The sequence below is a fragment of the Carcharhinus amblyrhynchos genome, chromosome 2, assembly GCF_965287045.1.
Source record: "Carcharhinus amblyrhynchos chromosome 2, sCarAmb.v2.hapA, whole genome shotgun sequence".
NCBI lineage: Eukaryota > Metazoa > Chordata > Chondrichthyes > Carcharhiniformes > Carcharhinidae > Carcharhinus > Carcharhinus amblyrhynchos.
The window spans coordinates 143,576,936-143,602,609 of NC_137325.1; the positions used below are offsets into that span (position 1 = coordinate 143,576,936).

At 41.2% G+C, this 25,674-nt stretch overlaps 1 protein-coding gene across 3 annotated transcripts in view; it reads right to left on the reverse strand.

Moving 5' to 3' along the window:
- ctdspla (CTD (carboxy-terminal domain, RNA polymerase II, polypeptide A) small phosphatase-like a) overlaps positions 1–25,674 on the reverse strand; it is a 193,468-nt gene that overhangs the window by 58,147 nt on the left and 109,647 nt on the right. For all 3 annotated transcript variants that reach the window (XM_080213677.1, XM_080213669.1, XM_080213659.1), the window contains exon 2: positions 10,612–10,769. In XM_080213677.1, the coding sequence (XP_080069803.1) occupies positions 10,612–10,769 (158 nt within the window). The remainder of the gene's footprint in view (positions 1–10,611; positions 10,770–25,674) is intronic.

The window sequence follows — 25,674 nt, forward strand, 5'->3', positions numbered from 1 at the left end:
ACCCTGGTAAGTGCGAGGTGATTCAGTTTGGTAGGACAAACTTGAATGCGGATTCCAGGGTCAACAACAGGGTTCTGAGGAATGTGGAGGAACACAGAGATCTTGGGGTTCATATCCACAGATCTCTGAAGGTTGCCACTCAAGTGGATGGAACTGTGAAGAAGGCTTATAGTGTGTTAGCGTTTATTAACAGGAGGTCTGAGTTAAGAGTTGTGGGGTTATACTGCAACTATACACGACCTTCGTGAGACCATATTTGGAATACGGTGTGTATCCTCACTCTAAAGGAGGATGTGGAAACATTGGAGAGAGTGCAGAGGAGATTTACCAGGATGCTGCCTGGTTTGGAGGGTAGGTCTTATGAGGAAAGGTTGAGGGGGCTGGGGCTTTTCTCTTTAGCGTGGAGGAGGATGAGAGGTGACTTAATAGAGGTTTATAAGATGATGAGGAGGATAGATAGAGTGAATGTGCAGAGACTATTTCCTCGGGTGGATGTAGCTGTTACTAGGGGTCATAACTATAAGGTTCACGGTGGGAGATATAGGAGGGATATCTGAGGTAGATTCTTTACTCATAAGAACATAAAGAAATAGGAGCAGGAGTAGGCCATCTAGCCCTTCGAGCCTGCCCCGCCAGTCAATAAGATCATGGCTGATCTGTCGTGGCTCAGTTCCACATTCCCGCCCTCTCCCCATAACCCTTAATCCCCTCGCTTATCAAAAACCCATCAACCCGCGTCTTAAAAATATTTAACGAGGCAGCCTCCACCACTTCAACGGGCAGAGAATTCCAGAGATTCACCACCCTTTGAGTGAAGAAGTTCCTCCTCAACTCCGTTCTAAACCGCCCCCCCTTTATCTTGAGGCTGTGCCCCCTAGTCCTACTGTCTTTTTGAGCGGGAAGAGTCTCTCCACCTCTACCCTATCCATCCCATTCATCATCTTATACGTCTCAATGAGATCTCCCCTCATTCTTCTAAACTCTAACGAGTACAAGCCTAGTTTATTCAGCCTCTCCTCAGAGTGGTTGGGTGTGGAATGCACTGCCTGCTGTGATAGTGGAGTCAGGCATATTAGGAACTTTCAAGCGGTTATTGGATAGACACATGGAACACACCAGAATGACAGGGAGTGGCTTGATCTTGGGTTTGGACATAGCTTGGCACAACATCGAGGGCCGAAAGGCCTGTACTGTGCTGTACTGTTCTATGTTCTAATCATTTACAGTACCAATCTCTCTTAATAGTTAAAAATCTGATATATCCCATGGAAATTTTATTTATTTTTTATTTTAAAACATCTAACTACTTGTTATTCATTTGTTGCCTTTACTGTTCTTTCCTGTCCACCTGATTTCAACCTCTTCTTTCTTTTAATTTAATACTACCTTTTACCTCACAGTTTCTTAACTACCTTTGCACTTTAATATCTTGCACTGGTCATAGGCTGCAGAAATTCTTTTCTAAATATTTTCCACCAAGTTTAGAGTTGCCCATTAACAACTTCAGTCCATCTCAGTGCAATCAATTCATTCCTTCTCCTTTCAAAGACCGTCTTTAAATTTAATACTTTGGGATTCTCTTTCAAGACTAACATTAAATTCATGTAAACAGTCACTATATTCAAGACGCTCTTACCCTTAGACTGCTAACTAATTCTGGTTTGTTAATCAGCACTAATTCCATTATGGCCTCCTCCCTTGTCGGTTCTAAAGCCCAGTCGGTTGTCCCAGTAAACTGTCCTGAAACCACTGCAGAAGAAGTGCCTTTACTTGGCCATGCTAAATTGACCCTTTGTCTCAGGGGATTAGTAGGGTAAATATATTGGGTTACGGGGATAGGGCCTGGGTAGGAATGTTGTCGGTGCAGATTTGATGGGCCGAATGGTCTCCTTCTGCACTGTAGGGATTCTGTGATTCTACTCGAGTCATACTGCTTCTCTCAGTTTGTGAAAATTAGAAATTCTCTTTATAACCATGTTATTTTCGCTACTTGTTTCCCTGAGCTCCATTTTAAACATCAATGCTGTCAGGAGTTCTGCAGACAACTCCTACTACAGTCTTCTCAAAAGAAGAGGGAAGACATCTTATGGCAGGATTTGGGTGCTTTATCTTAAAAATGAGTTTCAATTCATCACTGGTTCCGTTGTTAAAGGCACCACAGTGTGGTATTCAGCTATACCAGTTAAAAATGTTCGATATTTGGCACTAGCTAAGTGCTGCTCTTTTTAGGATTGGTGCTGCAATTAACCCTAGTGCATCTGGGCTAAGAATGGGTAGAAATAGATTTTCTGTCAGTGTTGCTAATTGCCAACTGGTGATACACAATTGGAGAATGCATGTCAGTCAACTTCTACGATGGACCAGATACAGCTGAGCTGTGATGCTGCCCACAAAGTGCCTGCTAACATTCAGAATTCAAACTGACACAGGAGTTGAGAGTTGGCAGAACTTGTTGAACTAAATTCCAGTGTAACGTCCTGTTTTTGAAGTTAAGAGTAAAGAAAATTGGGTGAGAGAAAACAGACAAACAGTTTATAACTGTTAAGCCACATGGCATATTGTTTTGTCAGGTGAACATTCTGCGATCTGGTCACTGTCAGCACTCTGGAATACTGTTAAAGCCCAGGACATAAGAATCACTGCACTTCATTTGAACTAGAGCAACGATCAAAAAATTAGCTCAAAAAAATCGTAAAGTGAATGTAGACAGATAATAAAATTCAAACGTTAGCAGCTTTCAAAATCAGGATGCTCTGTACTCAAACGTTCTTGCACCTCCATATGCGGCCACCTACCAGATTAACAAGGCTGAGCAATCTTGCACGGCAATAGGATCATTAAATTTGTCAGTTTAAAATGTTTCAGTTCCTAAACTACTTCCAAAAAGAAAAACAAAAGGTTTTGCAGGGAGGTTACAGCAGATTCTACCCCCCACCTAGCCAGTCCTCCTTCCTTAGATCTGTTTGTAAGGGAACCCTGGTAGGACATGAGAATGTGTTCTTCCCCAACAGGGGACTAGCTACTGACTAGCTCTATCAGCTCACAACTGAAGCTTACATGTAGAAAGCCTCAAATGTGAATAAATATGAATCATATTCCACTATTTTGTGGGATGGGTTATTGCTTCATAATTATAAAGGGTCAATTCTACAGCACTGCTCCAGTCCTCTGGTGAGTTGGAGATACATTCCCAAGAGTCTAAACCTTCTAATATTGTCAAATAATCCTTTTACGCATTGACACATTACTCAAATCATTGCACAAAATTAATCCTTGGAAATAACTATGTTAATTTTGTTCCCCTTACGTTGGCTATTGTGACATTGTTGCCACATGAAACCCTAGCTTTCTCACAGGGAGCACAAACAGCCAGAATCTCCAGTTTTAGATGAGAAACTGGAGTACTTGGCTCACAAATAGGAACACTGGACTATATCTAAAAGATCTATTCCTGCGTCCTCGCTATAAAGAGCTCCTACAGGAAGAAAGTAGAAAGAATACAACTTTTTCATTTCTGTCACTGTTGGAATCACATTGTTGATGATAAGAACATTGGAGCAGGAGTAGGCTATTCAGCCCATTGAGCCTGTTCCACCATTCAATACGATCATGGCTAATCATACATTTCAGTGCCTTTTTCTTGTACTACCTCCATATCCTTTGTGTCATTGGCATTTAGGAATCTGTCAATCTCTCAATGACTGAGCTTCCACAGCCCTCAGGGGTAAAGAATTCCAAAGATTCACGACTTTGAGTAAAAAAAAGATTCTCTTCATCTCAGCCCTAAGTGACTTCCACCCTATTTTGAAATTGTACCCCCTGTTCTAGACTTCCCAATCAGAGGGAATATCTTACTTGCATCTACTCTGCTAATCCCTCTAAGTGTTTTCTAGGTTTCAATGAGATCAGATGGAATTTAATGTGAATAAGTGAGAGGTTGTCCATTTTGGCAGAAAAAATATAAAGGCAAACTATCTGAACAGAAAGCAGTTTCAAAATACATCTGTGCAAAGGGATCTGGGTCTCTTTGTTCATGAATCGTAGGAAGTGAGTATGTAGGTGCAGCATATAATAAAAAAGGCAAATGGAATGTTGGCATTTCTTGCAGAGGGACTTGAATATAAAAGTAGAGAAGGGTTGTTGCAATTGTATAGGGTATTGGTGAGACCACATCTGGAGTACTGTATCCAGTTTTGGTCTTCTTATTTGAGGAAGGATGAGGTGGCACTGGAGGCAGTTCAGAGGAGGTTCACCAGATCGATTCTGGGGATGAAAGACTTGACGTACGAGGAGAGGTTAAGTAGTTCGGGCTTGTACTCGCTGAAGTTTAGAAGGATGAGAGGGGATCTGAACAAGGGATATAAAATTCTAAAAGAGATTGATAACAGAAAACGTAGACCAAACGTTTCTCCTTATGGGGCAATCTAGAACAAAAGGTCACAGGTACAGGTTGAGGCGCAGCAGATTTAAATCTGAAATGAGGAGAAACTACTTCTCCCAGAGGGTGGTGAATTTGTGGAAATCGCTGTCACACGGTGCGGTGGGGTTGAAACCATTGAATGGTTTCAAGAATGAGATAGATATATTTCTAATAAAAATTGGATTAAAGGGATGTGGACAACAAGTCGGGAGGTGGATTGGGGATCAGGGAGAGATCAGGCATGATCTGACTGAATGGGGGACAGGCTACTTCTGTTCCTAATTCCTATGTTCCACCTTTCATCATATGAAACTCTAGAGAATACAAGCCCAGTTTCCTCAATCCCTCTTCATGAGACAGTCCTGCCATCCTGAGAACAAGTTGTAGTCCATCTTTGGCAACAATCTCCTCTCTCAGGTAAGGGTTCCAAAACTGCACAAGTAATGTTCATGTAAAACATAATTTGGTATCAGCACCTTTAATAACAAACAAGAATGAGGAAATTTGAAATTTATGTCTTTAATTATGCATTTAAATGGATATAGGAAATGCCAACAACCCAACACCAATAAATGTGCCTGAAGTAGCACCATCGAAAATTGTACGTGCACAATTTATCTTTTGTCTAGTATTGCTTATGAACAAAGCTTTCAGTTACCTTTTAAATTATTAAAGGTATTGCAGTACAGCCTGGGGAAAGGAGTGAGTTTAGTCACAATGTTCTTCAGTTTACACTACGATGGGTTTGGTCCTTGAGGACAAGATTACCGATAGCGGGATTTAAAAAAAAGTAACTTCACTTCATGCTCCTCCGTTTATAGCGGACAGAACTACTGGCTTACCTGGACATATTTCTCCACTTAAACTAAATATTGTTGCAGAAAGCAAGACATTTATGCTCCACATCAGTTCGTTCATTATGATGTTCATGAAATAACATACAGGTTCAATTCAATCATCATCCAGGTGTAGTCCATAAACTGAAGCTTGCCTCACTCAGCAAATCACTACATGTTTCGAATCAGTGGCTAGTTAGCTGAAAAAAAAAGACCTTTCTAGAGCACCTAACAAAGGGTTAGAACAGTTAGTATTAGGAATTAGCACTTTCTCTCCTGTTATGACACTGGTTAAACCACATAAACCAGGTCGGCAGAGATCAGTCTGTTAGGAGCTACACATCATGCTTACAAATCAGATCAGCCATGATTTCACTAAATGGTGGAGCAGACTTCAAAGGGCCGAGTGGCCTACTCCCACTCTTAATTTGTATGCATGTAAATGTGCAACATTTGAGACCTTTATATTGTCAAACCCCTGCTTTTACTTCTCCCGCTGACCATCAGTTTACGTTCTATTACTAACCTACCTATCTGCCTGTTGGTTCCTTAACTAAAATTCAATGTTGGACAATCCATTGCCAATTTAGAGGCCAAAATAATGAGCTGGCAAAATTTTGGTACATTAAAAGGTTCACCATGGACAATTCATTACAAAAGAATCGTTCAATTCAAGTTTAGCATAACTAACCGGCTTCTCAATTTTCACCCTCTAAAGAAAAGGTCTGGTACTTGGTTTGCCTTTTTCAAAAAAATGATCTTGTTAACCTGTGCCACAATCTTTAGTGAACTAACCTGGGGCACAACTCCTAAAATAGCATTTGATGCTTAATTTAGTTTTCACTTACTATTTCCAAAAGGATTCAGCAGAGAATTTCTTAACATGTTTTACTGTAAAAATGCACCCATTAAGGTACAAGAGGAAAAATTGCAGCATGGTTGGTTTAAAGGCAGCAAATATACATTGCACATATTGGGGTCAATGCTGAATTACCACCTAAATTTATATCATATAAACGATTTGCTTTTAGAGATAGAGGGCACGATCTTAAAATATGCAAATAACACAAAAGTAGGGGCAAATATTGAAAAAAAAATCAGGAATTCAAATGAATGTGTAGAGAAGTGAGTCACTACATTGTGGTCGGAGATGGGAGTATTCACCAAAAGGGCACCAAAATGATAAATGCAAATGAACTAGGCATTTAAAATGAGCATGAATGAATGCAAGGAAGGTAGCTAAAGCTATAAACAGATCAGAAGGACCTTAACCCAGAACATATGAGTACAAGAGTAAAGGAGGAGATTTTTAAAAATGGTTTTTTTGGTTTGGCTACACAGCTATTGCATCCAGTTTTGAGTGCTTAATTAAAGAAATGACAGTGAAGCTTGGAAAGCATTCGTCAATTTGATTAGAATCAGAGAATCGCTACAGTGCAGGAGAGAGTGTTCAGCCCTTTGAGTCTGTACCAACTCTCCAAAACAGTTTCTTACCCAGGCCTTCCCATGCGCACTATCCCCACAACGTCACACAACGACCAATGCCAATCCACCAAACCTGCACATCTTTGGGCCTAAAGGACAATTTAGCATTGCCAATCCATCCAACTGCCTATCAACTGACTGTGGGAAAATTCCGGAGCACCTGGAGGAAACACATACAGACACAGGGGAACGTGCAGATTCCGCACAGTCCCCCAAGGCTGGAATCAAATTCAGCTCTCTGACACTGTGAGGCAGCAGCATTAACTACTGTGACCAGTGCTGGAGATTGAAAACTGGAAACTATCTTTAATGAGGGGACTAGCAACGCTGGCATTACTTATTCTCGGAAAAGGAAACACTTCAGTTTTTTTTTCAAATTCTGAAAGGTTCTGAAAGATCGTCATGAAAAATCATTGGCCAGCAGGATTAAGGAAAATCCCAAGGCTTTTTATACATACATAAAGAGCAAGAGGGTAGCCAGGGAGAGGGATGCCCACTCAAGGACAAGCGAGGGAATCTATGCGTGGAGCCAGGGCAAATGGGCGAGGTATTAAATGAATACTTTGCGTCAGTATTCACCAAACAGAAGGACTTGGTGGATGATGAGTCTGGGAAAGGGTGTGCAGATAGTTTGAGTCATGTTGAGATCAAAAAGCAGGTGGTATTGGGGTTCTTGAGGAACACTAAAGTAGACAAGTCCCCAGGGCCTGATGAAACATACCCCAGAATACTGAGAGAGACAAGGGAAGAAATTGCTGAGGCCTTGACAGTAATCTTTGTATCCTCATTGGCTACAGGGGAGGTCCCAGAGGATTGGAGAATAGCCAGTGTTGTTCCTTTGTTTAAGAAGGATAGCAAGAATAATCCAGGTAATTACAGGCTAGTGAGCCTTATATCAGTGGTAGGGAAATTATTGGAGAGGATGCTTCAAGACAAGATTTATTCCCACTTGGAAATAAGTGGACATATTAGTGAGAGACAACATGGTTTTGTGAAGGGGAGGTCGTGTCTTACGAAATTGATTGAGTTTTTCAAGGAAGTGAAGAAGATGATACATGAGAGTAGGACAGTGGATGTTGTCTACATGGACTTCAGTAAGGCCTTTGACGAGGTCCCTCATGGCAGACTGGTGCAGAATGTGAAGGCGCTTGGGATCGGAAGTGAGCTGGCAAGGTGGATACAAAACTGGCTCAGTCAAAGTAGACAGAGGGTAGTAGTGGGACGGTGCATTTCTGAATGGAGGGCTGTGACAAGTGGCGTTTCTCAGGGATCTTTGCTGTTTGTAATATATATAGAAATGATTTGGAGGAAAATGTAACTGGACTGACTAGTAAGTTTGCGGACAACACAAAGGTTGGTGGATTTGCAGGTAGCGATGAGGTCCATTACAGGATACAGCAAGATAGAGATCGGTTGGAGACTTCAGCAGGGAGATGGCGGATGGAGTTTAATCCGGACAAACGTGAGGTAATGAATTTTGGAAAGACTAATACAGATAAGCAATTACAGTAAATGACAGGACCCTTAAGAGTGTTGATAGGCAAAGGGATCTGGGTGCATAGGTACACAGGTCGCTGAAAGTGGCAATGCAGGTAGAGAAGGTAGTCAAGAAGGCATACGGCATACATGCCTTCATCTGCTGGGGCACTGAGTTTAAAAATTAGTAAGTCAAGTTGCAGCTTTATAGAACCTTAATTAGGCCGACTTGGAACAGTGTTCAATTCTGGTCGCCACACTACCAGAAGGATATGGAAGCTTTAGACACGGTACAGAAAAGATTTACCAGGATGTTGCCAGGTATGGACAGCATTAGCTATGAGGAGAGATTCGAGAAACTTGGTTTGTTCTCACTAGAATGACAGAGGCTGAGGGGCGACCTGATAGAAGTTTACAAGATTATGAGAGGCAGAGACAGAGTGAATAGTCAGAAGCTTTTTCCCAGGGTGGAAAAATCAATTACTAGGAGGCATAGCTTTAAGGTGTAAGAGGCAAGGTTCAAAGGAGATGTATGAGGCAAATTTTTTACAGAGAGGGTGGTGGGTGCCTGGAACTCATTGCTGGGGGAAGGTAATGGAAGCAGATACGGTAGTGACTTTTAAGGGGCATCTTGACAAATACACGAATAGGATGGGAATAGAGGGATATGGTCCCCGGAAGGGTTGGGGGTTTTAGCTAAGTCGGGCAGCACAGTCGGTGCAGCTTGGAGGGCCGAGGGGCCTGTTCCTGTGCTGTAATTTTCTTTGTTCTTTGTTTTAAAGATTTTAATAGTTTATAGGGAATACTATTATCCGTTCCTAACTAAAGAAATTAGTGACAACAGTCGTTCGTTTTAACTATTGTTTTTGCAGAGAGCACGCACAGCCATGATGGACCAAGTGGCCTCATTCAGTGCTAAAAATTCATATGGCTTTTAGTTTCTCAGATTGTCTCAAAATGCTTCAGAACTGATCACTGCTTTTGAACAGCAGTCGCGATTGTTACACAGAAAACTGGAGCAGATGAATTGCAGACAGGTACGGTCCCACAAATAACCTGCCAGTCCACTTTTGGTTGAAAACGATTGAGGGATAAACATTAGCCAAGAAGAGATCCCTACTCTTCATCATGAACCAGGGCAATGTGATCCTTTACCATCCACTTAAAAGGGAGAGGGGTCATCTATTCAAGCCCCATTATAAAGATGTCAATATGACATAAAATGCAGCAGTCCCTCTTAATGTTCTTAAGTACCAGTCTAAATTCTATGCCAAATTCCTGGAATGGAGGTTGAACCATACTATGCAAGATAAAACTATTTTTTTAATAAAAAGATAATAAAGTTAGTCCTCAACACTATAACACTGATGTAATAAGTGCATGGGATTAAGTCAAGCAAAACCAATCAGTTCTAATGAAAAGAGATCTTCCCCAAGACTCTCATTAAGACTTTTCCCAGTTTCCTCCCATTTAATCCAGCTCAGAGCCTTTGAAGTATTTAGGACAATTTTGAATGTCTGCAGCTATGTCTGGTGGCAAGGCCTCATTTAGCAAAGCATTCCATTTGAGGCATAAAACAAAACACCAAATGAGACTCTCTCTCTCTTCTCCCCCACCCCAAACTTTATTTGGGCCTTTTGAAAAAGCACAATCCTAAATTTCAGTGCAGGAAATCCATTAATTTGTATCTGCGCATTGAAGATGTGCTGATTGTAGCTACAAATTTGAGTTGAGAATAGCTTTTTTCTAAAACTGAAACAAATTTATTCACGGCAAAGATTCATCAACAAGTTACTCCTGGCAGTGTGAGCGTTCAACCCAAAATTTAGAACTGTGTAACAAAAAGCTGTACTGGAGGCTTGAACAAGAACTTCAGATGTCTGAATGCGCTCCAGGATTTAAAAAGTAGGAGCAGTTTGCACTTTTGCCAAAAATACTTTAGGGCCTCATCTGTAAGCCCGATTCTAAATATGCAAGTCTTCATTATTGGAATCCTTTGTGAGAAAGCCAAGTGCTTTAAGTAGTCAATTAATCATGAAATAGCGTCAGAACAGAGACATTCTGAAAGGTACTTCAACCTGGTGCCAAATAGTTCAACAAACCCATTACCAAGCGGTCTGCAACTTTGTTTAAGGATGGAAATATTGCGGATTTTAAAATGATATAGTAAGCACTTGGCTCCGGCCGGGGGGAGCATCAATTGCACTCATGAGTAAAGTTTCTGATCTGAAATGATTTTGACTGACAACTGATTTCTTAAATGGTGAACGTTAATGTTATCCAGTTTGGGAGTTACTCGGGAACGAAGAATAGGTTTTCACCCCAGATGTAGTGTGCACATGGAAATTCCTTCGCCAAATATCTGATCAATAATAACAGCGAGACAAAACGCACCTTAGCGATTGACCCATTCTCCTCCACTGGCGGGATCTGAGCATTGGTGTTGCTGTTGCAAGTCGCTGTATCCACATTATAATCACGAAAACAACATAGGAACGAGTTGAAAAAACTCCGACTCCTCTGTTTTTTCAAGCTGAGGCTGCTCTGAGAAACTGAAAGAGAATGTGAGAAAGAATATTAGCTAAAGAAAAATAGCTGGCATTACTTATGATATCATTCTGGACAGAACAGATAATTGCTGATGTAGGGTACTTCAATTCCCTCATTAAATCTATTTCCTTTCCCTTGCCTTGACCTTGGGTAGATCTTGTTAACATTTGAGAAGAAAATTTCAATATGAAGGTTTACTAACAAAGCTGATCCAATCATACTGTTCATTATGGCAAAGGGTCCAAATATCAGATGAATTCTGAGCAAATCAAGCCAGATAAAATCTATAGCCAACAGGCCAGCCCTGTGGAATAAAGTAGCAAGAATGATGGCTCAATTGACAATTACATGTGTCCTGGGAGGCATTGTGATGGACAATCACAGGATAGGTGGAGCTGATTTAAGAAAAATCATCTGAGGTTACCATTTGGCCCATCGTGCCTGTGCTGGCTCTCTGAAAGAGCTATCCAATTTAATCCCATTCCCTGCTCCTTCTCCAGAGCTTGGCAAAATTTTCCTCTTTGTGCAAGTATCCAATTTCCTTTTAAAAGTTACACTTGACAGTCAATTCCCACTTCTTTCAGACAGTGCGTTCCAGATCATCATAACTCACTACATAAAAATGTTTTTCCCCCAAGTTGCCTCTGGCTTTTGTGCCAATTATTATAAATTTGTGCTCTCTAGTTACCAATAATAGTTTCTCCTTATTTACTCCATCATTATTTTGAATGCATCTATCAGACCTCCTTTTAAACTTCACTGCTCTAAGGAGAAGAACACCAAGTTCTCTTGTTTCTCTATATAGCTGGAATATTTAAGTGCTGGAATGAGGCTGTTTATGGCTTGCACAGGAAGCCTGCTTTGTTCCAATTCAGATATCTAGAGACAATGAACAACCTGATCTTGGTCAACATGTATTTTGAGTGAAGTGTTTCATGGAAAAAGTGATGAAGGGGCTATCTGTATTGTCGCCAAATTTGCTGACGATACAAAGATACGTAGGAAAGCAAGTTGCGAGGAGGACATTAAAACACCTGCAAAGGTTAAGTGGGCAAAAATTTAGCAAATGGACTATAATGTGAGAAAATATGAGTTTGTCCAGTCAAAAGAATAGAAAAACAGCACAGTATCTAAATTGAAAAAGACTGAAATATTCTGGTGATACGGATCTCAGGGTATTCTTATACCCGAATCATAAAAAGTATGCAGGGTACAGCAAGGCAAATGGAATGTTGACCTTTACTGCAAGAAGATATATAAGTAGAGAAGTCTTATTATGACTGTGCAGGGCATTGGCAAGACCACATCTTAAGTACTGCATATAGTTCTATTCTCCTTCTTTGAGGAGGGATATACTTACATTGAAGGCAGTTCAGGGAAGGTCCACTAGGCTAATTCCTGGGATGAAAGGGGTTGTTTTCTGAGAAAAGGTTGACCAGGTTAGGTCTATACCCATTGGAATTTAGAAGAATAAGAGATGATCTCATTGAAACATAGGATTCTGAGGAGGTTTGACAGGGTAGATGCAGAGAGTATGTTTCTCTTCCTGGGGAATCTGTAACTAGGGGCACAGTTTCAAAATAAAATAGTTTCCAATTTAAGATGGAGACGAGGAGGAATTTCTTCTCTCAACTTTGTAGTAGTCACTACCCTAGAGAGCAGTGGAGGCTGGGTCATTGAATATATTCAGGGCTGAATGAGATAGATTTTCAAATCAAGGTAGTCTAGGTAGTCTGAGGATATAGGGTAGACCATTTAGGACAAGAAATGGGAAGAAATTTCTTTACCAAAAGACTAGTCAGCCTGTGAAATTCACTACCACTGTGAGTAGTTGAGGCCAAAACCTTGTAAGCTTTCAAGAAGCAGTATGATATAATACTTGAGAAGGAGGGAACCAAAGGAAATTAGGGGAGGGGGTTGACACAGTTGGACAATCAGCCATGACTGAATGGATGAATAGCCTCCTCTGGCTCCTCTTTTCCATGTTTCTATGTTTACTGGGGCAGGCGGGGAAGTGAAGTTTAAGGGCACAAACAGATAAGCCATGATCTAACAGAATGGTGGAGCAGGCTCAAGGAGCTAAATGGTCTACTTTTGCTGCTATTTATGTTCCAGCATTGTGCACAATACTCAAAGTATAGTCTAACCAATTTCTATACAAGTTTCTTTCTACATGGCTCAACATTAACATCTTATCTTTCCCTAACACGGTTACTGCACTCCTGTTCAGATGTTGGAATTGCAGTGGTCACTACCCCAATAAAGCAGATCACACCTGACACAATACAGCTAACACTGCACAGACTCAGTTCAAGAGTTAAGTCAGGTAATGGCAGCAAATCATGCCCATTCTGATACTTTTCTACGGTAAATACGCAACACTTTGAAAAAGTAAAAGATAAAGTCGCTATGGTCCCATCTGACCACAGGCTGCCCTCCCCTTTGATTTAACTGGAGGATCACCACACTTTAGGCAAGGTTGAGAAGATGAATAACGTCAGCCAGTACAGGAATTGAACCTGCACTGTTGGCATTGCTCTGCATCATGAACCAGCCCTCAGGTACTGTGAAGAGTACTTCCTCCCTGATATGGGACTGACTAACTCACAATCTGTGGACGTTCAGACACAAGAACAGAAGCAAGCCATGAGGCAAGGAAAACAGAGACTGGAGGAAAGAAACCTGTGCCTTCTAATATACTTTTTCACCAACATTTCAGCAGGACCACTGGGTCTGTTAGCAGAATGTACAAAAGTAATCCCACACTTATACTAGTTACTGCTTTTATAAACTACCGTAAAGGATGAGCAATTCTGGAGTTCAAATTCCTTCATGACAACATGAATGCAGCAAATCCAGGCTGGCAGCAGAGAAATAATCTCGATTGTCTGAGAAACTCAAATGTTTACAAATACACCCTAGACCCAGTCTGGCCAGTCATACGTTCTGAGGTTGACTTAAAACATCTCCAGGGAAACCTAGCAATAAGTAACAAAATCGACAGTTGCACTCCAGTTCCAAGAATGCAAAAAGAAACCCATAAAACTCTTTACACTGTTTCATTACAAGCCTCACCTTGTCAAAATGGTTATAATTTTATACTGGTCTGTTGTACCCAATTCTTTATTTGCAAGCAGTGTGAAATACAGAAATATTCCTGTGCTTATAAAAGCGAATTAGTGCAAATGCTGGAATCAAACAAAACAGAAAATGCTGGAAAATCTCAGCAGGTCTGACAACATCTGTGGAGAGAGAATAAAGCCAATGTTTAGATAATCCTTCGTCAACGGTCACCCAGCCAAAAAAAATGGCTGTTTTCTCTCTGCACAGAAGTTACCTGACCTGCTGAGGTTTCCCAGCATTTTCTGTTTTTGCTCTCTTGCTAATAGTGGGTAATTTAGCCAGCCTCCAAAGAAGACTGAGCTAGGCACACTACCTATTAAACAGAAAGTCAACCAAAAGTGTAAATGACGAAGTTGAAACAGCAGGCACACAAGAGATTTTAGAATTATAGCAAGCCTTAAAGGAATCACCAACTATGATGCCCATCTCATCAGGCAATGAGCTCCCCTACACAGGCTCCATGCCCCTACCCAGGACTCTGCAAAACCACCCAATCACTTACTACCCTTGAATACAGGTCTTGCGGCAAAAGGCATGATCCACGGTGGGATTCCCTGGTTAATCTTGGGTGATATCTTCTTTTGGCCCAACTTGGGTCAAAAAGGAAGAGAAGAATAGACACTACTCAAATTCTAAAATGATACAGGAGAAAGCCATTCAGTCCATTACACCTGTGTTAGCTCTTTGAAAGAGCTAAGCAATGAGCACCTACACCAGTTTCTTGCTTACTACAACAACTATGTGGGCTGGAAGCAAACAGAAAATTAAGTGTCTTTAATATAAAAGGACTTGACTGGCATAACATACAGTTGTTGCCATCAGCAAATTTACAAGGAACTGCACTCCAAATGTACTGCTTTATCTGTGTCAGGACATTCCGAAGTTCATAGATCATAGTCATACAGCACAGAAACAGGCCCTTCAGCCCACCATGTCAATGCTGACCATCAATAACAATATATACTAATCCCATTTACCAGCACTTGGACCACAGCCTAGGTACTCTAGAAATACATTTTGCTGAAGATTATTCATAATCAGCTGCAACACAAACCCACTGTGCTAAACCCTGCATTGAAGTTTTTTTTCTGTAGCTATTTCAGAAACCTGGTGAGGGGGGTGATGGCAATGGCTCTTTAATTACCAATCATTTTGCAACGGTATTACACAACACTGCAGCAGGAGATTCAACAGAAATTTTGCAGGACCAGCTGAAAGTCCTGTCACACTGCAGGAGTGTGAAAGCCTTCAGGAGGTCAGGTGGGTATGCCTGGAGTGTATACTGTGAAATAAAAACAGGATCCAAGAGCACCACAAAGTCACAGAAAAGTGAAATAACAATTCTGCTGTCAACAAAGGAGGCTGATTCAACAATCACTTATTAATGCAACACTTTTAACATAATAAACAATCCCAATGCACTTCATAGAAGCATGATAAAATAAACTACATCACCAAGCCATGAAAGGAGCTATTAGGGTAGATGGTCAAAGGGATACTTTCAAAAAATATTGTAAGGAAGAGGTGTAGCAAGGAAATTCTAGAGCTTAGAGCCCTAGCAGCTGAAGCTATTGACACCAAAGGGGAAGCTATTCAGCGATGCTCAAGAAGCCAGAATTAGGTGACAGTAGATACCTCAGAGCTGTAGACCTGGAAGAGATTACAAAGATGGGGGGGGGGGGGGGGTGGGGAGATGTGAGAACAAGCATGAGAATTTTTAAATCAAGGCACTGTTTGAGCAGGATCCAGTGTACATTATCAAGCGTAGATGTACACAAGTTCATGTGGGTAAGAACTAGGAGCAGAAGTAGGCCATCTGGCCCCTTGAGCCTTTTCCGTCATTCAATATCATGGCTGATCTTTTTGTGGACTCAGCTCCACTTACCTGCCGCTCACCATAACCCTTAATTTCTTCACTGTTCAAACATTTATCTATCCTGGCCTTAAAAACATTCAGCAAGGTAGCCTCAACTGCTTCACTAGGCAGGGAATTCTACAGATTCACAACGCTGTGTGTGAAGAAGTTCCTCCTCAACTCAGTCCTAAATTTGCTCCCCCTTACTTTGAGGCCATGACCCCTAGTTCTAGTTTCACCCGCCAGTGGAAACAACTTCCTGTTTCTATCTTACCTATTCCCTTCATAATCTTATATGTTTCTATAAGATCTTCCCTCATTCTTCTGAATTACAATGAGTGTAGCCCCAGTCTACTCAGTCTCTCCTCATAAGCCGACCCTCAACTCCAATTAAGTACATGGACAGCAGAATTTCAGATGATTTCAAGTATGTGTAGGGTTGCGTTTGGGAGATCAGCCAGGAGTGTGGTGCAATACTTGAATGTGGAGGAAACAAAGGCACGAATGAGGGTTTCAACAGCAGATAAGCTGAGGCAGGGGAGAAGTTGGGCGATGATAGAGGAGGAAATAGGTAATTTTAGTCACGATGGACATGTGGTCAGAAGCACACCTCTGGATCTGGTTTCATTTCAGGCACTTGCAGGAGAGAGGAGTGGATGCAGTAGCTAGGGAACAGGGTTTTGTAGCTGGGACTGAAGACAATGGCTTAAATCTTCCCAATACACGGTGGCACAGTGGTTAGCATTGCTACCTCGCAGCGCCAGGAATCTGACCTTGGGTGATTGTGTGGAGTTTGCACGTTCTCCCTGTATCTGTGTGGTGCTCAGGTTTTCTCCCACAAAAACCGGCCATGCTAAATTGTCCCCTAGTATTCCAAGATGTGTAGGTTAGGGGAATAAGCGAGGTAAATGCACAGGTCTACGGAAATTGGGAGAGGGGTGAGCCTGGGTAAGAAGTTCTGTCAAAGTTGAAGCAGGGTCAATGGGCTGAACCACACTTCCTTCTGCACTGTAGGGATTGTATGAACATTTAGCTGGAGGAAATTTCTGCCCAACCAGTACTTGGTGTCAAATGAACAGTCTGATAATTTAACAATAGTGAAAGGGTCAGGAGCCACGGTGGTGAGGTAGAGCTGGGTGTTGTCAACATACATGTGAAAAGTAACTACGTTTTTGATGGTGTCATTGAGGAGCAGCAGTAACGTATAGAGATAGTTATACTAATGCAGATGCTTTCATAACTTCAGGATGTATCAAAGCAATTTACAATTATGCACATTTGAAACATAATCATTGTTGTAATGCAGGAAACATGGCAGTCAAAGTGGCCACAGCAAGTTCCACAAACAGCAATGTGACAATGACTAGATAAACCATTTTTTAAAAATAATGTTGGTTGAGGCATAAACAAGGCTCAGGAGACCTGGAAGATTTTCCTGCCTTCCCTGTAGTGCAGCGCAGTCTGTGAAGTGACAATCTACTGAGCAACTTTCTGATTTCAACCCCTAAGCCACAGAAAAAAGTGCCAAACCACTGACAAGGTGGGGTGCTTCCAAAGAGAGAGAAAATATGAATAAATCAATCAACATATGCCATGGAACAATGATCTGGGCACAAGTTAAAATCTATAGGCTGGATGACCGCTGTCTCAGTCAAGATCAACAAATGACACTGGAACACCCCAAAAAAAGCAGGACAGGAACAGAATGCTTTCAAGAGGTCAACTGAACAAGAGTTGTACAGTTTGACCAGCAGTCCTACGTGTCGTATAGTATGTTCTGTCTGTAGCCCTGTGTGTGACAACTGGTTGAATATTTTGAAATGCTCCAAATATCAGTGGCAAACTCCAAAATAGCTCTTTGAGTAAAAATCACAATCTTAATATCATGTTTTTCTCACCTGCTATTAATACAGCTATTTGTAATTAACCATTTATTGAATGCCATGCTTCTTCCAGCATGCATTCTGGAGGCACTTTGTGAAATCATGTCTAATAGAGCACAGTATAACAAGGCAACACTAAGAGCATATTCTTCCATTAAGGAATCAGCCCATGGCAATGAGTTTTGCAAGAGAGGTTACGCATTTAGCGCTGAAATCTACAGACCTGAAAATGAGCATGGCGTAATTGCAGCAATATTGCAAACCTCTGCCACATTCAACTCAAATAGTTTACAGCATTCATTGTTTCTACAAGAATACAGTGACACTAATCACACGTTTACTGTTTCACCAGGAGCGCTGATGTCAGCACAGCACGCTGAATTGTATGAGGTAGGATTGCTGTCACAGCAGTTTGTGTGCATCACCAGGAGATGGTTCCTCCTCTAGCTGCAAGATCAGAGAATCAAACTTGCTGTCAGAGGTGGAAACGTGTTCCTTGGCCACCGATGAAATGAGCAGTTCAGGCTGCCATGGAGGTTCAAGATGATATTTTACATTCACTGATCTGTATGAAACAACCCTGACTGATGGGGTTATAAGGGGCTGCACAAGAGCATGGGTTGTAAATGCACGGTTATGAAATGCTACTTCACTGCTACTGAATGCAGTCTGCAAGTGAATAGGAGCATATTTTATATATATATATATAAAAAGATATATTTTAAATATTAAATACAGCACAGAAACCTCTTAGTTGACCAGTTTAGTGTGTCACATGTGCCCACTCATCTCTCACTTTTCATATTACTTTCTATTTCTTTTTCCACCAAAAACATTGTAGCAGCAAGTTCCACATTTTAACCATTCTCTGGGCAAGTAAGTTTCTCCTGAATTCCCTTTTTTTTGGAACTACCTTATATTTATGGATTCTAATCTGCTGAAAGCAAACCTACAGAAAATAAACTAATGGGAAACAAAAACATTCATACGGATGACACAACTTTGAAAATTTTGGCTGCACAACAGTCATCAGGGAACTGGTAAACTAGAGATTCACCACCTTGTCTTTCCTCGTTTAGGTGAATTACAATTGTCACACTTACTTTAAGCAACAAACACTAAATTTATTGAAGCAATGGCATAAAAAAAACTCATCAAAGCAGTGTCCAAACCCATAAAGTAGACCAAAAAGATAGTTACACAATACAGGGAGGAGACTACCTGCTTCATACAGCAATTTTAAGGGCTGCCTGAATGCAGCGGAGGGATGTTCAATTGAGACATTCAAGAGGAAATTAGACAGTTATTTGAAAAGGAGAAAGTGGAAGAATGGCAGTAAGGCAATTTGTTTCCATTATTAATTTCCAGGCTTATTCTTCAGAGGATCAATGCTCACTTTGGTTACTATTTTACTTTTAAAACACTTTTTGGAAAGATCCCAATTAGTCCCATTCCCCTTGCTCTTTCCCCATTATGATGGATTAAACATGATAATTTTTCTCCAAGTTCAAATCTTGAGTAAACTAGGTTGTAACTAGTGCTATACCACACACCCTGTTAACAGTCAAACTAAGACATCACAATTACACCAGCAACATGCCAACATTTCAGATCAGTGCACAAAGTATCTAGCAGTGTAAGTTAGACTTTACTATCTGGAAGGAAGTCCCACAAGATGGATTACTCCCCTGGAACTGATCGTTTCTCCTTTTTACAAAAATGCAAAAATAAATTAACTGATAAATCTATGAGAATGGCCAAAGGCTACCATGAAAGCGAGAGTGGGAGATAGCCATTCAAGAAGTGCATCTGCCTGAAACAGTGTGTTTTCTCTGGTGACCATGCTGTCTCTTTCCAGTATTTATTGTCCTTTTCTTTTCGCCCCCAAAATAACAGGCATCAGAAGCTTGCAGGGGGAGGAGAAATGGGTGATTGAAGCAGCGGGGTTCATTTTAAGGTCAATGGGGAAAATAAATCAGAATAGGAAGAAGTATGCCAAATCTTGATTTAAACATGATGAGGGTGCAAGCACAGAACAGGCTTTCCCAAAGCACTTAACTGCCAATTAATTATGTTTAAAAGTTGGCCCCTGTTATTATGCAAGTAGCAATGAGACAAATGTCCAGATAATGTGCTTTCAGTTATGCTTGGTTGAAGGATAAATGAAGACCACAATGTCAGGAGACAGACTGCTCTCTGAAAAATATTATGGGATATTTTACATCCACCTGAATGACAGATGTGGCCTGTTTAACATTTCATCCAAACGGTCATATACTGAACGTCAGCTTAAACTGCGTGCTCAGATGTCGGAGTGGAGCTTGAACCCACAACCATCTGACTCCAGGGTGACAGTATGACGCACTGAGCTGGCAAAGGACGCAAAAACAGAAAAAGTCAGTATTATTTCAAGAAATCATAGAATGACATGATAGAGATGGTGGCCCATCCTGCCTGTGCCAATTACTCCCATGTTCATTGATTTCCACCCTTGCAAATTTCCTCCCTTTAAATATCTATCCAATTTTCTAATCAATATTACTATTGAATACGTTTCCGTCACCTTTTTGGGCAGTGCATTCCATAATGTGTCCTCATTTTCCAACTGACTCTTTTGTCATTTACAAGTGCTCAGTAAGATTGAAGCTCAGTAAAACAAACTGTAGACTTTTCCCACAGGATTTAATTTAACACATAAATAAGCCTTCTGCTTTACAAAATTTTACCGAACAAAGCCCTTTTCATTGCATGGTGAATAATGAACTTGTCACAGCAATAATAAAGAAAACAGCACAAACACAAATTTCAATGGCATTACGAGTTTGATTACAAAATGCTACCAGAAAGACTGTTCAAAATCTAATAGTATATTAAAACAATAATTTGCATTTATATAGCGCCTTTAACATAATAAAATGTACCAAAAACTCTCAGAATAAAAAAAAACAAAAACTCTCATAATAAAAAGTACCAAAAACTCACAGGAACAATTAAACAAAATCTAACACTGAGCCAATATAAAAAGATACTAGGGCAGATGATCAAAACTTTGGTCAAAAAGTAGGTTTGAAGAGGTGTTTAAAAAGGAGACAAAAGTAGGTAGATGGAGAGGTTTAGGGAATAGACAGGGAAATCCAAACTTAGGACCCAGGATGCTGAAGGTAGAACCACAACATCAAGAATGATTAACATCAACAGTTAGGTGCATTGGCCATGCTAAATTCTCCCTCAGCGCACCCCAACAGGCATCAGAGTGTGACAATTAGGGGATTTTCACAGTAACTTCATTGCAATGTGAATGTAAACTGACTTGTGACTAATAAGTAAATAAAATATTATAAAAATAAACTCAATGATGTGCAAGAGCCAGATTGCAGATGGCCAGAGCTCATAAAAAGTTTTTTTTAAATATTTGTTCACATGATGTGGACGTTGCTGGTCAGGCCAGCATTTATTGCCCATCCCTAATTGCGAATGAACTTAAGAGATTTGCCTGGCCATTTAAGAGTCATCACATTGCTGTGGGTCTGGAGTCATGCATAGGCCAGACCAGGTAAGGAAGGTAGATTTCCTTTTCTAAAGGATATTAGCAAACCAGATGGGTCTTTATGACGATCAAGAATGGCTGCATGATCATATTAGACTTTTAATTCCAGATTTTACATTGAATTCAACTTTCTTTATCTGCCATAGTGGGATTCAAACCCAGATCCCCAGAGCATTACTAGTCCAGTGACAATACCACTATACCACCACGTCCCCAGGGCTGGAGAAGGTTGCATCAATAGGCAGGGGTATAAGATGCATGGAGCGCACATTGATTTTTTTTTGGTGGTGGGTGGGGGGGGAGGAGAGAGAGAGAGAGAGAGAGAGAGAGAGAGAGGGAGGAGGAAGCGGAGGAGATGACATATTAATGGAATGAAATATTAAATGCCTGAAGCCAGACTGGCTATGCCTCAGAAAAGATTTTTTTTTGCATTCAGAATAGCTGTAATTGTGTTATCTCTGGAGAAGTGTTAATACCCCTGTGGCTGCAGATATTAAATCACAAAGAACTGTACAAAAGCCCTTGACAAATCTACAACCAGGCCTTGACCAACAGAGATAACCAGTATGCGAGGACAAAAGGACCCTGAAACATCTGTTGAACAAATCTATTATTGGTTGAAACTTTAACCGTCTCAAGAATACAAACATGGAATAATCATTCTTTGTCCAAATTAAGGTGGAGATGTGAAGTCATATCACATACCACCAAGCTGCTAGAACCTGTATTATTGCCTTGCAGAGCTGAAAAACGTTTAAAGTTAAAGTTTATTTATTAGTCACAAGTAAGGCTTACATTAACACTGCAATGAAGTTATTGTGAAATTCCCCTAGTCGCTACACTGCCAGCTGTTCAGGTCAATGCATCTAACCAGCACATCTTTCAGACTCGGGAGGAAATCGGAGCACCCGGAGGAAACCTCCATGGACATTGACAGTGACCCAAGCCGGGAATCAAACCATGGCCCCTGGCGCTGTGAGGCAGCAGTGCTAACCACAGTGCCACCAGGCCGCCCCTCAGGCTGCCATTTTACCACCCAGCAGCGCAATCGGAGCTCTGTTCCAGGTTGAATGCCTAGCCCCCAGCTACACTGTTTCTATTACAGCTACCAGCACCTACAAGATTAAATCATCTCAATGTGCTTATCCCACAGTGGAAGTCATTGCCACTGAAAAAGTGGATTATCCAACATTCATCTTCATCCTCCCAAATCCATGAAAAAATACACCAAATAATTCTTACTTTGCTTGTTAGTGGTCTTTGCCTTGTACCGCTTTCTGTTCTCTACATGGTCACGCCTCAGTGGACCTTTTATTATTTGATTACATGCAGCAAGTGAGATTTGTTTGCTGTAGTTACTTGTGCTTTGGCGCTTTTTTTAAACTCCTGGCATCAAGAGTCGGATATGAATACCCAATGAAAGGAGCCTTTCAGAACAGGAGCTCTTTCTGCCAACGCATTCCATTTCTGAATACAAAATAAAACATTGGCTGGGCTGTGTTGAAATATAGAAACAGAGCACTCTCCTGTAAGTTCAGGAAGTTTAGCCAATGACAGGTCTGAGCAGGAAATTCCCAGGTTCACAGTAGCGGTTCCACAAAGACTGGGGTGTGGGCTGCAGGGTGTGTTAAAATAAATCAGTGAGTCAGGAGTGCGGCTTGTGATTGTCTCCAATTTGAAATGCATGCCTGTGCATATTAGCAAACAGCACACAGATCAGTGATAACCCCATGAATTAACAGCTAGTCAACACTTGATTTTAAAATTCGCACCCTGGTTTTTAAAATCTCTTCATGGCCTTGTCTTTCCCATCTCTCTAGCATGACCCTCTGAAATCTCTGCACCCCTCCAATCCTGGCCTCATGCTTATCTCAGATTTTCTGACGCCATCACTTGTAGCCATAGCTTCAGTTGCGTGGGCCCTAAGCTCCAAATTTCTCTCTCCCCTTCTTTCAGATGCTGCTTAAACCCTACCACTGACCAAGCTTTTGGTCACCCATCCTACCTATCTCTTTCTGTGGCTTAGTGTCAAATTTTGTTCGATAATGCTCTTGTGAAACACCTTAGAACATTCTACTACAGCTGCTATATAAATACTAGCTGTTGTTGATTTAATGTACATTTGTGAAATAATGGTACACGGAAAGGATGAGATTGTTGCAAAGCAACTGGTGCTGTGGGATACCACAAAAAGCTTACAGTGCATAAGGAAGTCGTTCAGCCATTGAGTCTGCACTTTCTTGCCGAAAAGCATCTTACCAAGGCCTGTCCTACCACCATAACCCTGCACATTTACCTTAGCTAATTCACCCAAACTACACATCTTTGGACAAGGCGCAAGTTAGCATGGCCAATCCACCAAATCTGCAGATCTTTGGACTGTGGGAGGAAACCTGCGCAAACACGGGGAGGATGTGCAAACCCCCAAGGTCAGAGTTGAACCTAGGTCCCTGGCATTGTGAGGCAACAGTGCTAACCACTGTGCCAATTCGCCACCCCTCAGCAAGCGGTGGAGAATGGAAAAATTGGTAGAGATAATTGGTGAAAAAAAAATGCAGACCCATTGAAGACATAAGAACATACGAAATAGGAGCAGGAGTAGGCCATCTAGCCCTTCGAGCCTGCCCCACCATTCAATAAGATCATGGCTGATCTGAAGTGGATCAATTCCACTTTCCCACTTTCTCCCCATAACCCTTAATTCCCTTGTCTATCAGAAATCTATCTACCCGTGACTTAAATATATTCAACGAGGCAGCCTCCACCACTTCAACAGGCAGAGAATTCCAGAGATTCACCACCCTTTGAGTGAAGAAGTTCCTCCTCAACTCTGTTCTAAGCTGTCCCCCCGCGCCCGCCCCCCCCCTCATTTTGAGGCTGAGCCTTCTAGTTCTGTTTTCCTTTCTAAGCGGAAAGAATCTGTCTGCCTCTACCCTATCTAGCCCCTTATTATCTTGTAAGTCTCTGTAAGATCCCCCCTCAGCCTTCTAAACTCTAATGAGTACAGGCCCAGTCTATTCAATCTCTCTTCATAAACTAACCCCCTCATCTCTGGTATCAGCCTGGTGAACCTTCTCTGTACTCCCTCAAAGGCCAATAAATCCTTTCGCAAATAAGACCCAGAGGAGAGCTGCTGGAAGGTTATTTACATACAGACTATGTCCCTGATGTAATAGAGAAAGAAGTCAAAAATAAAGACCCAGAAATAAGATGAAGTACTGCTGGAAATAGCCACCCGCTCAGTTAGCTGCTGCAAGGAGAACAGATAGGTTTTAATTACATTTACACAGAATTCACATCACTCAAACAGGGCATTTGGCCCAACTGGGATATGCTGTTGTTAATGCTCCACATGAGTCTCTTCCCTCCTTCATGTCACCCTTACTGCATATCCATCTCCCTTTTCTACCTTTATGTGCTTACCTAAATGCACCTTTGATTTGCTATTCATCTCAACTACTCCCTTTGGTAACGTGTCCACTTTCTCTGGCTGCAGGACTTGCTTCTGAATTCCTTATTGGATCAGTGACTATCTTATATTTATGCCCAGTAGTGTTTCCTCAACATAGATACTGATCGACTTACTGGGTTCTGCCAGCATTTGCTGTTTTTATTTGAACACAATAGGCAGCTCAGATTTAGATAGTCAAATGCAAGCTTGCAGATTTTAATGAGTTGACAGTGTGATTCTGCACTGAAATTCTGCCAACACACCTGGGAAATACACAGGTCTTGCGCAACAGAGATTGAAGTGACGAAATGAAAGGCATCGTACTTGTTGGGGTTCCACAAAGTATTTTTTTTTCCAATTTATATTCGGTACACAGAGGAGAACTATTGCTTTTTCTGAACCAAAGTGCAGCAAATGCCTGACAAACAATGCCTCCCCACCCTGAAATACGATTCCCACCTATTCCAAACCGTCACTTCTGCCCACACCAGAAACTGCAGAACGAGCGTTCTTCGGGAGGAATCAGTGGTCAGGACAAAAGAGGGACAGTCGGTCAAGTCAAATTTAATTGAAGTGTATAGAAATATACAGCCAGTAGAGCTGTATATTTAACAGATCCTAGGTTTTAATACCTCTTTTAAAGAGATATTTGGTGTGATAGACAATAAATAAACCTATGTGATCATTCTTTTGTTGAGAAGTAGCACTGGAAAAGGCAAGGCAAGTTATAGGTTTAGAGGTAGTGGGATTATGTTTCAAGAGCAGGAACAGTAATGGTCAGAACCAAAACAGAAGTTTCTCCAGCAGGATTCAGATTAATTGCAACATCCCCACTGCAATCAACATTGCCCACAGAGATCAAACCCAGCAAATGAGACAGCAAAGCCATTTGTTACTAGTCTGGAAGTCCAAAAAGCCATATTCAGCTTCCCTGTACTAATCCAACACAAGAAAAGGAAGCTTAAATAAATCCACTGTCATTGATTTCCTGAAGATACTTATGACTTAAATAATTCAAAGACTTGCATTTATGTAGCACCTTTTGCCA